This window comes from Hippocampus guttulatus, chromosome 15, assembly GCF_054856545.1.
Source record: "Hippocampus guttulatus isolate MCC_2025c chromosome 15, RoL_Hgut_1.0, whole genome shotgun sequence".
Classification (NCBI taxonomy): Eukaryota; Metazoa; Chordata; class Actinopteri; order Syngnathiformes; family Syngnathidae; genus Hippocampus; species Hippocampus guttulatus.
The window spans coordinates 6,443,376-6,456,120 of record NC_141275.1 but is presented as its reverse complement, the minus strand read 5'-3'; the positions used below and the strand labels follow the sequence as shown (position 1 = coordinate 6,456,120).

The 12,745-nt window shown below is 42.8% G+C and overlaps 2 protein-coding genes across 2 annotated transcripts; both read left to right on the top strand.

The window, feature by feature from the left end:
• Positions 1-273: 273 nt before the first annotated feature.
• Positions 274-3,512, top strand: zfpl1 (zinc finger protein-like 1). The gene is made up of 8 exons (XM_086132018.1): positions 274-409; positions 972-1,079; positions 1,167-1,278; positions 1,497-1,690; positions 2,246-2,324; positions 2,401-2,586; positions 2,822-2,939; positions 3,023-3,512. The coding sequence occupies exons 2-8, from the start codon at positions 978-980 to the stop codon at positions 3,207-3,209; spliced, it is 978 nt and encodes a 325-aa protein (XP_085988144.1). The 5' UTR covers positions 274-409; positions 972-977; the 3' UTR covers positions 3,210-3,512.
• Positions 3,513-5,224: 1,712 nt separating this feature from the next.
• On the top strand, positions 5,225-12,296 carry LOC147193575 (uncharacterized). Its single transcript, XM_086131865.1, has 8 exons — positions 5,225-5,286; positions 5,618-5,800; positions 5,919-8,184; positions 9,123-9,151; positions 9,279-9,437; positions 9,529-9,595; positions 9,671-9,775; positions 10,401-12,296. Exons 2-8 carry the CDS (start codon positions 5,652-5,654, stop codon positions 11,208-11,210), a joined length of 3,585 nt encoding a protein of 1,194 aa, XP_085987991.1. The 5' UTR covers positions 5,225-5,286; positions 5,618-5,651; the 3' UTR covers positions 11,211-12,296.
• The last annotated feature ends 449 nt before the right edge of the window (positions 12,297-12,745 follow it).

Below are 12,745 nucleotides of genomic sequence, written 5' to 3'. Positions count from 1 at the left end.
CTTGGGAACTATTTTCCAAATTCCATCTCACATTCCAAAAATTCCAGATTTCACACATTAACACACTGCATTTCGCTCAATATACATTGAAACAATTCCACGGCATTGCAGTGCGGATTCAGCTCTTCAGCAATTGTCTTTCTTAGATTATCCCTTCGGGAAAAAAAAAACTCGTCACTTGACGCACTGTACACTCCACGGCAATAGGTGGCGCCCGTTCTTCTGACATGCAAAAAAAGAAGTGGCTGCAAAGCGGAAGAGACGTGGCACAAAAACAGAAGCAGGAAGTTTATTCATGACAGCTCCCTCGCATCATTCGTTCTTTCACATTTCCACATAAAACAGAGTGAATGTCATCCTTACAACGTTCCCTAAAGCCACCGGGACTTGATTGAAGTCTGTCTTGCAGGTTTGTGTGCCGTTGACGGTTAACGTTTGGATTGCTTCTGCTCTATTAGCGAGCATACTTAGCATGCTAAGTAGAAATAGTCTGAGGAGCCAATGCCTAAATGTCACGTTGACACGTTGGGTACATTTAAAACTAAGGCAAGTAAACGCTGGCGAAGCCTAAGGCGATGTGAACGTTGTATTAATAAAATGTAGTCATTGATAACCTACGGCTCGTCAGACTACAGTATTGCAGTTACTAAAATGTATAATAAAACTGAAGATATGCAATATGGCTTAAGTTAATCGTATTAGTATATTACATTTGACTTAAAATAAAAAATGTAATTGTTAAAAAGAGCAAACGGATAGGATAATTTAAAATAATATTTGCTTTGAAGATTAGATTGAGTAGTGCTGCAGCATGACACTATATTAGAGTAGTACCAAAGTAATACTGTATACATTGAGTACTGTATTCGACCACTTACCTGACAATGTCAATAACAGTGCAGAATTAAGTTTTGTTACCATGTTCTCTGTATGTTGGTGAGGGGAAAATGACATTTCCGTTTTCCCCACAGGGGGCTATGGGTCTGTGCAAGTGTCCAAAGAGAAAGGTGACCAATTTATTCTGCTTTGAGCATCGTGTAAATGTGTGCGAGCATTGCCTCGTCTCCAACCACAACAAGGTCAGTGAGAGAAAAAAGGATGCATAAACATTTCTATATTCGTCATCATAATTAATCATGAGTTTTTTTCCCCTGTGCTCCTTTCAGTGCATTGTACAGTCATATCTGCAATGGCTTCAGGACAGTGATTATAATCCAAACTGTCCTCTGTGCAATAATCCTCTGATTGCTGAAGACACCGTCAGGCTCATCTGCTATGGTGAAATTTCTGTCCTCTTCATTCTATATCAGTAGCAGACCATTTTGAGATGTGTGAAAGAAAATCAATAATGTGGGAATGAAATCTACTACTATTCATTCATATCTAGCTGTTTACATTGTATTGCACCAACCTAAAGCATCATTCACGTTGCTATGTTCCTCATTATTTGAATTGTGTGACCATTCTGTTGATTTCCCCCCCCCCCCCCCCCACAGATGTTTTTCACTGGACTTGTCTTAACAACTTGGCATCCCGCCTGCCCCTCCATACGGCGCCAGCGGGTTACCAGTGTCCCAGCTGTCAGGGTCCAGTGTTTCCCCCTTCCAACCTGGCCAGCCCGATTGCTGATGTGCTTAAAGAGCAGTTGTCTTCTGTTAACTGGGCAAGAGCGGGTTTAGGGTTGCCACTGGTAAGGAGTAGGACCTATAGAGTACACTATATTAACTGAGAATGAAATGTTGACTTTTCATTTGTATGGGGATCAAATGTGCTCTCATGAGCCACTCCATTAGGCATACCTTCTAAACCTTCTAATGAGAGCTTGTACAACGATGGTAAAACTCCATTATGTCTTCCAGCGATGTACAAATATACTGCATCACGTTGAGATGTGAAATCAATGAACTATTCAAAACAATTTCCATATAATTTCAAATGTTTATTTCACGTGTCTGCCACAGAGTTCAAAGGGCCTGGCTTTGATTCTAGTCTCATGCTTTTGTGTGTAGAGGCTGCATGTTTTAACCGTTCATGTGTAGGATTCCGGCGTCTCCCACAGTCCAAAAACATGCTTGTCAGGTTAACTGAAGACTAAATCAGGAGTGTCAAACTCATTTTCATCACGAGCAACATTGTAGATATGGCTTGACTCAATTGAGTGGAAATGATCTTTTTCAAGTCATACCTTTGTGCACCTAACAATGTGTCCATACTACAGTGTGTATATTTTCATAATCCAATCCAGGTTGACGAGCCAGTCGATATCCTTCAGGAAGTTACAGCAAATGATGTTACAGACTACACTGACTGGTCCTCATTTGATGGTGAGTCCACATGCCTTTGTGTTTGCAGTTTTAATTTCTTGATTGGTCCACTCCCTTTCTCTCTTTGCGGTTACAGCACAAGAACAAAGTCACATTTACCACAGCCACTCCCACAATGCCAGCCTCAGCCAAGCGCCTGTTTCATCCCCAGCAGGGGACAACTTTGGGCTTCCGCATAAGAATGGGGATACGCATAGTCAAGATCACTCGGTTGTCAACTTTCCAGAAGACACAACATGCGACACAATTACTATTCACGCAGGTAAAGGGAGAGAAAAAAAGAGTGTCTGAAATACTACTGGCCTTGTGTTTTTCCTTTTCTTCACCAGTGAGATTATACTATTTTCTTCAGTGCGTCTTTGTGTGTGCAACCTTCCTTTATGCATTAAAATCTGAGGATGCAGCCATTGTCTCACTCATTAACAGGGTTTTTTTTTAAATTGGTTTAATCCTGCGGTACTTTAGATTGGCAATTAATATAAAATATTGTTCTTCAGGGTCGTCGCCAAGAAAGATCTATGACACGAGGGACAACAGCTCTGTCACACAGATTGACTTTGATGATGACAAGTACAGACGACGACCAACATTGGGCTGGTTTGCGCGAATTCTCAAGTAAGTTCCGTAGTGTGGGATTCCCTATCATTTTAAACTATTGTAGTTAATGTATCATGGACTCTGGGTTGGTTGTCTTTCAGGAACTGTACAGGCACAAAACGGACATCTCTGACCTGGAAACAGAGGGTCTTCATGTTCCTTTTGGTTGGTGTGCTGGGATTCTTTACTTTGATTATCATAATGGCTAAACTTGGACGTGCCTCAGCTGGTTCAGACCCAAATTTAGATCCTCTTCTCAACCCACACATTCGTGTGGGCAAAAACTGAAATCAGGCATTGATTACCAATTTTTACCCAACCTTGTGTCGAAAACCCATATAGCCACTGTAGTACACGATTTGCCCAGCAGAGAGAGACATTTACCCACCAGGAACTGAGAAATGGAGGCCATTTCTCATTCATGAAAGTTCTTCCTATTAAGGACCAACAAAGGTGTATTCAGGTGAATAGGTCTGATGGAAGCAATATTTATATTTACCAGTAGACTGACTAATAGCAAATATTATGGAATCTTAAACTATGATGTATATAATTGTGAATGTAAAAGAAAAAATAAACGCTTCCACATTAGTTGCAAAAGTGCAGTGCATCGAAACTGGAGTCAAAACACACCTAATTATGAACATATATTTGAAAATTGAGTGTTTTTAAATACTTAATTTATGTTCATCTTTATGCTCTTTTGGGTTCTTTTTTTTCTTCTTTTTTTTTTTTTTGATTGTCAATTAAATGGGAATACCGCAGAATGTTGTCATTGTGGTGCCTATTCATTAACCACTTCAAAAACAACATCACTCCAAAAGCTCTCCTTACAACAGCCTACACTCTAAGCTTTAAAATTATGAACCATTGACAGTTCATTACGCAGAATATTTTGTTCGTTGTTATCCTATGGCAAGACGAGGAGGTCAAACTGGCATGGAGGAATTAACTAACTGTGCTGAACAAGAGAGTGGAGTCTGTTAGATCCAGAGTTTTATGTTCTCTGGGGGAATTTATTGAACTTACTAGAAGCGTTGGCTGTTTATAATTTCCCCCTCACCCCCACTTTGTCAAAGGCCGAAGTTCCATCTGAAGAAAAACTGCCCCAAATCCTGATGCTGCCACCAACATGCTTCACAGAAGGTACAACGCATTTGGCGTTTTAGTGGTGATTGCAGCGAACACGCCTTTTGCAAGTTTGGCCAAATGGTTCAACCCTGGTTTCAACATTTGGAAAACACACTTGAAATTTCCCAAAAGCAGGTCAGCCAATGTGTTATGGCTCAATGGAAAAAAGTGGAATTAAGTTGTCTGAGTTGCTTTATGTTTTGTGTGTCTTTTAAATGCAATCAAGTGGTCAAGGTAATTTAATGGTGGAAAATGTTTTGAAATGATACCGGCCTCATTTTTCTATATCACTAAAACTTGGCATTTGAACAAATGTACAGATGTTTGATACCCACGGTGTTTGTCTCCCGATAATCCACCATATCCAGAATGCTGCATCGTGTGCTATGCATTTGATAATATGAAGCATTGACTCATGCTGTTCTGTGGTTTGACTTTTAAGAACCCCAGGCAAGGCGAGTTGGGAATATTCACAAGTATGCCATGTTTGCACCGCATGGGTTCTTTTGTTTAGCTCTTCCAATTTTCCATTGCATTAGCCAAACCGTTACTGGAGGTTTTCGCATTGATATCGAGTGGATCGGAGCCATGTTCCATTGATGCAGGGAAAGGTGCCCTTGGCGGTGGTTATTAATATACTTTCTGCAGAGTGACAAAGAATGCGTATATCTGTTTTGTCTGTCACGAGGCTTTGGTAAATTCCTTTTGGGTTTTCCTCAACATTGCAGCTTTAATTAATGCCACATTTTATGCTTGGGTTGCCATTCTATTGGAGTTCAATGCATTTCTCACTAACTTTGAGTGTTAGCTTGCCAATTGCACTGACATAATAGGGGCATACTGATCAATAGGTTGGCACATTCATACAGTAAGCATCGCTGTTTGCAGTCTATACTCCTTTCTTCTCCCATGGTGCTATTCGCTGTTGAAACATCATCTTGACATCCAAACAGTGATGTTAATGTATTGTGTGTGTGTTTTTTTTTAATCTGTCTCATAGATAACCAGTTTTTCCTCATTCTGTGCTACTAAAGCGCACCTCTACCCTCACAACTGACCCATGTCATTGGGTAACACTATTGAATTGTGTGCGCGTGCGTGCGTGTGTGTGTGTCGCACACGCCTCACTGTTCAAATGGAAAGGGAATGACACACAATGTCATTCAGCTTCTGGCACAAAGTATCAGTGAACATCTCTTTGCGCTTCATCTTGGTGGCTAGCCGCTCTGTGACTGTAAGTAAACACAGTAGATGTATGAATGAATTGGTTGATTAAATTGAGTATAGAAAACTAATTGATTCATCTCAGAACCCCGTGACTGCTTTGTAATTGAATCTTCATACAAACAAGTGAATTTATCTTCACTCGGTCTAAGTTATTAATTTGAATCTAAGTTGAATCTGACTTGTTGGCATGTATAGTGTTTGCAAAATCCTTTCTCATGTTTCATGTTTTCTGCAGTAGAGCGATGTTTGTATATTTGGAAAGCAAAAAAAAAAAGTTGAATTTTAATTTTCATAAATGGCTTGCACCTGACAACTAATTATTTCACCCTTTCTATCAGGCTAACGGACGATTTTTAGGGTAAAAAACGAGAAATGTGTGACCCTCAACAGAAAGTCAAGAACAAAAAAACAGATGCCCAATCTCAAAAAATGAAACACCGCCATCACTCCAAACAAAACCACCGTCACCTGCATCATCATCAGCAGACGTTCCGTCAGTCAGATGAAGAAGATGACCAAGAGTGAGTAAATTATACTACACACAGCCCGCACTTTGCTATTCATTTCAATTGCTAAGTATTTCAATTATTATTTTTGTAATTTCGTCATTTTAAAACCCATGTTCTATTTTTGAAATAGCACTCATTCAACAGCGGAGGACAGCTTGCTCAGCGATCACCTCCCTCATCATCGACATCCTCATCGTTACCGCCACAGGCCAAACCATGGCCGGCTCTCCCTTTCCGAAACTTCTTTCACATCTTCATCCACTTTCTCCTCTTCATCAGCAACGGACTCCTCTTCTTCGGGTTCTTCATCATCCAACTCCTCCTCTACCTCGGCATCTTCCTCGAGCCTGTCATCCGAGAGCAGCAGCGAAGGTTCAGATAGATTCCTCCTTAGGAGGCCTCAACATTCCCAGTCTTGTACAAACATTTATGAGAAGTACAACGAAGATGGAGACGACACAGCACCTTTGATTGGTAGCAGGGGTCATGTAGGTAAGCAGAAACGGGCAGAGGGAAAGTCTTCTCACAACGGCGCCAAGCAAGGCACCCAGAAGAAGACACACGAGAGTGCAAGTTTCCGCAAATCCAAATCGATGGAGGCCCTCACTTGCCCCTCAGAAAAAGAGGGGCACGCAAACGACGAAGAACGGGAGAAGAAAAAAAACGAAGTCAGAAAGAATTTAATGAAGGAGAAAATGAAGTTCTCCGCCTTCCTCAATGAGATCACTCGACAAGTGCTCAGCCCAATGAGACTCACCACGCTGGGTGTCACAGATGCACAGAAACCAAGCAGCACAGAACCCACCTCTGTTCGATCCAGTAAGTCTGAGATCAATACAGACAGGAGCCGACAGCAAAGCAGTCGGCCCGTCAGCGCCGACTCGGTTGACTCCCGCCGGTCTTCTCGTGCTCATCTTTCAAAGTCAAAATCGTCCCAGCACCACCACCGTAGTCACCGCTCTCCGGACTCACCCGATCACATGCAAGCTAAGCCCAGAAGCTGCACTGACGTAAGCTGTTTGGAAAGACATCCGTCATGCTCTCAAACTTCTCAGCATTGCTCACGATCACCACGTTGTAAACGGCACCGCCGTCGCAACCAAGAAGATCATGTTCAACGGTGTCATCATCATAGCCTCCGACACAGCCCGAGTCATCACAGACACCCCCGCGACAAAAGTCCTCATCATCATCATCGTAGATGCTACGGTCCTGTCTTTTATCCCAATCATGGAGATTCCGACAGTTCCAGTTATCGTCATGACAAACGTTCTCCCCGCAATCACCACGAGGGCAACCGCGACGGAGGCCGCTACAGCAGTTTAACTCATCCCCATCGCACCGACTACCATGACCCGGCTATTTACCCGCAGGGTGAACATCATACCCGCTATCTCCATGGATACTACAACCATGGTAATGTTCCTCGCCGTGAAGAGCACCACAACCGAGCCTCCGGTCATCAAATTCGCAATAGCAAAGATCATCACCGTAGCAATCAACTAAATACAAAACGCCCGACCACACCGCGTCACGGAAACCAAGCCCACAGCTGTGACCAAAGCGATAAGCCACACTCAAAACATCACCATGGAGACCAGCGTGGCCTTGTTCAGCATCACAGTTTAAAGGACCAACATCACCACGGCGTTCCTCACAGCGATCATCCTAATCGTCACCATGGAGATCAACGCAGTGGGATCCAGCAGCACAACCAGCGTGTCCATGGAGATGGAGAGCACCGTCCTCACCACAGAGCCCAACAACTTGGAGACCATCATAGGCCAGGTTATCAACATCATCAACGTGGAAGCCACCATAGTCCCAACCGTCAGCATCAACACGGCGACGACCACAAGGACGTGCACCAACCTGATGACGAAGAGAGCCAAAATTCCTATCAAGAGCACCGCTATGGAGCTCACCACAGTCCAAACCGTCTCCATTATCATGGAGACAAACACAGTCCAAACCGTGAGGATCACCACAGTAATTTGCATCAACATAGTCACGGAGAACAACAAAGTGCAGGGCACCAGCGCAGTCCAAACGGCCAACACCACAGCAGAGATCATACCGGTTCTCATCGTCAGCATCACCATGGCGACCACAAAAGTCTAAATAGTCATCACCAGCATGAGGGTCACCATAGTCGCACCCATGAAAACACTCATGGGGATCCAAGTCATCATGAGCCACATCAAAACAAACGCCTCTCCAAAAATGAGCCGGAACATGAGGACAAGCACAATAACATGAATAGACAGTCTGCTGCCAGTCTGCCTCCACACCAGAAGAAGGGAGTTCTTTCCTGCAAATTGGATTCAACAAAGATGACCAGCCCTTCCGGTCGAGATGAGGAACAAACAGACTTCACCGGCCCATCAGTACTGCAAGTATGCCATCAACATCTTGTAAAACAAGGTACCCCGCTCTATAAAGTTGACACTTGCCCGGGGTTCAAATGGAATTTCCGAATTCCAGCGAGTCCACTGTAAAGCCACTCATTGATTACCCCTTTCAGGGACAGCGGTTACTACATTGGACAGCTTATCAGGTTACAGGTTATCATGATTTGTGCACAAGAGGGTTAAGTTCCCTTTGTTGCTGTATCCTAAAGGTTAAATCAATACTTTCCATGTTCAGCTTGCTTGATTATAGGGTGATGCAAGGGTTTGAATAATTTCACTCCATATTGATTGCTCAGTGTGCATCTCATTGCTGTCACATTACACTTTACGGTTCTCTCAACCATAATTGAGCCAAAGCACCCATTTAAAAAAAAAAGATATTGTCATGCCAACCCACCAAATAAAAAATATTACTAAAAGTAAGAATACTAAAAAATTATGCTGATCTGGTCTCAATGTACCCACAAATTGGCTGGTTTTAGTCGACACAGAGACGACATATTCGCAAGAAGCAATCTGTTGGATGGATGGCAAGAGGTGGATTCTCGAGTTTATTTTAACATCTGCCATCGATTAGAATTGTCATTATAAGTCGCTCCCATAAATAGATGAGCAAAGATATATTTGTCATCAAATGAACTTTCAGACCATTGCAAACTCATTCACTCCCAAAGACATATTTAAATGTCTTTTCAGACTCCACACATTCAATCCCCGCTACTTATTTATATATTTTTTAAAGGTATAGAAGGGTCTGAAAGCAGCTGGTACCGAATTAGTCAAGTGAAATTGGATAATTTTATACCTCTGATAATCTCTCATCGCACTCTGATTGGGAATCGTGACCTAAATGACAGTTCTTTTGCTTCTCTCACTTCTGATAAGTGCTTATTTTGAGCGATGTCTTTCTCTCCTCAATACAGGAACCAACACATGAAGTGGACAAGATTATGTAAGTGTGGTCAAATGAGCTTGGTGTCGCAAGTGTAAGCATTTTGGACAAGCCAGTGAATAAGAGGTCACGCAAACATGCCAATACATCGCATGTTTCTCTTCGTCTGTCTCATTTCCCCTTGCAGGATCCTGCAGGAAGATCACGAAGGTTTTCAACAGAGTTACTTGAAGTCGGCAATCCAGGTGGAGTGCTTTGGAGAATTTTTAAACAGCCATAAGCTTCTGGAAGAGGAGCTGCAGAGGACGCGTGTGGAACTGAGTAACCTCACGGAGAGTTTTAAAATGTAAACAGACATTCAAATGACAGCTGCCCGCTGTGATTTGGAAAGCTTTGTGTCAACGAGATCTCGCTGTTTCCTTTTGTCTTGTTCTTAGACTCCATGAGAACTGTTCATCCACACAACAAACAAATAGCCTGTTGGAGCAAAAACTCAATTCTGTGGTAATATTTTTTTTTGTCCCAAATATGAATTGTCCCATGCACTTTGACATTTTATTCATACCACCTTTTTGACAGGCAAAGAGCATGGAAGGAGAGCGCGAGAGGTTGAGCCGACGAATTTCAGCATTGACAGAACAACTGGCTGGTGCAAAATATGCCAACAATGCAGACACATTACATGTAAGACCTTAAAGACTTTCAGTGGACATAAAGGGGGGGGGGGGGCGCTCATCCATCAGTGCGGTATTTCTAGTTTCTTATTTGGTTCTCATTTTTATGTCTAACCATTAATGATGATGATGATAATACTCAGTTTTGATTGACATTGTCACGAAAGTATTGAGATGTTTATTATGATGTGGTTTGCAGCGGTGAGAGCACACAGAAAGATTTCAGAATATCGGGACTATTTCCCACCTCTCGTGAAACTAAATAAGTAAAAATTGACGCGCCTTTTAATTTTACACAGTCATGTTTGACATCACTGCAAGCTTCAACCATAAAAATATAATCGTTGAAGAGATCAGATTTAATTTTGAGTTTGTTTGTGTTTTGCACATTCCAGCGCCACTGTGATGCTGAATAGGATAAGCGGTCCAAAATGGATTTATTGACGGTTCTCAGACAGTCTTGAAGGCAAAAAGAGAGTCAAAAGTTTTCTGGATACAGTCCCATACATATATGTGTTGCTTATTGTTTTTATTTGCACCTTAAGGCAGAATTTAAACATGGCTTGTGTTTTGGAAGTCATTATATTGTAAATATGTTGAAATGCTTCCTTTGCACTCAATGCTCTCATTTTCAGGTGAATTCTGCGCTCGACAAACCCAACGACCATTTTCATCCGGATGATGATGCCATCAGTCAGGTTATGCTCCCTCTGGCGCCACCTCCAGTCCAGTTCATGGACAGCCAAAACTATGAAAAGGTCAAAGCCGCAGGACAAGACCAATGCCTGGGTTCGGTTCCCGAGGAGGAGGAGTCCGACTGGTCAGAAATTGGGGAAGAGATCCCACGATTTATACTGACAGGCTCAAACAGAAGCCAAGCCTGGATGCACAGGGAAGGAAACGCGGACAAAGACAGCGAGTCAGGTGGTGAGGAAATTGTCCGATATCAATCTCCCCGACCTCTGCAGGTACCTCATTTCCAGTTCACCATCCACAATGAGATTTTACCTGCCCCACCAGCCAATGCTTGCTTCTCAAGTATGACAGGTGAGAACACATTTCGGATCACCGCCAGTCAGAACCTCGGCTCGACCATGCTGATCAGGTCAACGAGCTTGGAGGAAATCCCGCTTGCTTGCCATCAAATGCCGAAGGAGCTGAGAGGCACGGAGGCCATGATGGACCTCCACCACTCTGGGGATGAAGCGAGTGACGATATGGATAATGAGATCATTCATCATTGGAGAACAAACAACAAGAGGGATGGAAGGTCATCAGAGGTCGATAGCGCTCCGTGCAGTCTGCAGTATGTCGAACAGATGCTCAACCAGTTCATGTGTGAGCCTCAGCGCAGCGAAGGAATATGTCAGAGCAGGTCGGAAATGCACGGCTGGACAGGAGGGATTGCGGAGGAGGTGTTAGGAGGGGAGCAAACACAACTGTGATCCTCAAAAATTCTTCACACATCCTGAGCTCAAATACAAGTTGAAGTTTACCGAGCAGGATCGTTCAATGAAGCGCAACCCCTGGACCATAACAACCAAGGCAAATAAGAACCAGAAATAATACTCAATTTGCTTTGTGCTGACAACTTTGGGGTTAATGTTGGTCACAGTGATACAATGTATCATATTGAAAAAGTCTACATTTAATCAGATTCACTGACAGCTCTAAACTGAGCATAAAGACAAATGCACGTGTATTCCTAATAATATGCAGTTTACTTTAACTAGGTTGTTTCCTTTCCAGTCCATTTAGCAGAATTGAGAATATGAATATGGCCTATTTGCTTTGTTGAAATCCCGTTGAATTTTTGAATGTAGAATTCATGTACAGAAAAAATGTAATCATTACCTTTGAAAGTGAAGCATCCATCCATCTATTTACTAATCTGCTGATCCTCACGAGGGTCGCGGGTGTGCTAGACTCTCTCCTAGCTGTCTTTGGGCAGCTGAACTGGTTGCCAGCCAATCGCAGGGGACACACAGACAAATAACCATTTGCGCTCACAATCACACCGAGAGACAATTTAGAGTGCTCCCTTAACCTGCCTTGCATGTTTTGGGACTTTGGGAGGAAACCAAAGTACCTGGAGAAAACCCACGCAGGCACAGGGAGAACACGCTAGCAGGCCGGTGCCTGGAATCGAACCCTGGACCTCTGCATTGTGAAGTGGACGTGCGAACCAGACGACTGCCGCGCCACCTGAAAGTGATGCAGAATGCTAAAATACCTTAAAGATGCTTGTAAATAAGTACCGGTAGTCCAATTGTGATATTAAGTGGTATTTAGAAGCTTGATAAGTGACAGGATGAGCATTTTTGTTCTGTATGTTGTATTTTTGTCGATATTCTGTATAAATGCAATCTGAAGAAATGAAAACATTGGTGTTTTTCTGTGCAAATATGTTTCCTCTGTCATAGTAACAATACCTAGCCTGTCAGGAGAATTATGCACCAGATAAGTCATCCGCTCTGGCCATGTCATTAAAGTAATCCAATGCCACAAATAAAGACACTATTAAACATTGATTTGGAATGTAATGGACAGGTGATGTGCCTTTTTTTTGGGGGGGGCTTTTATCCATCCTCTGAACAGATTCAAATTCCCCTTTGTGCTTCTGTGTCAGCTCTGTAATCGACTGGTGAGCTGAAAAGGACAACCCCACCTCTCTCCTAGCGTCAGCTGAGATACGCCACGCCCCTGACCCTCCACGGGTGCATTGGGTATTCATAATGGATATTCTGAAATGTTTTTTTCTATGCAGTGGTGTGTCGAAGTCTGCGCATAGCAACAGTTGTGGTGTTTTATCAAATGTTTTCACAGAAGTCATGTTGATATGAATAGAAGGTTCCACATACTATAGGTTAAAAAAAATAGATGGCTTCTGCCGGTGTTCAATGATGCAGAGACTGTCAATTCTTGTTCCTGAAATGATGAAATGGTAATATCAGTGCTGTGCCCTGAAGGCAGCATGGAA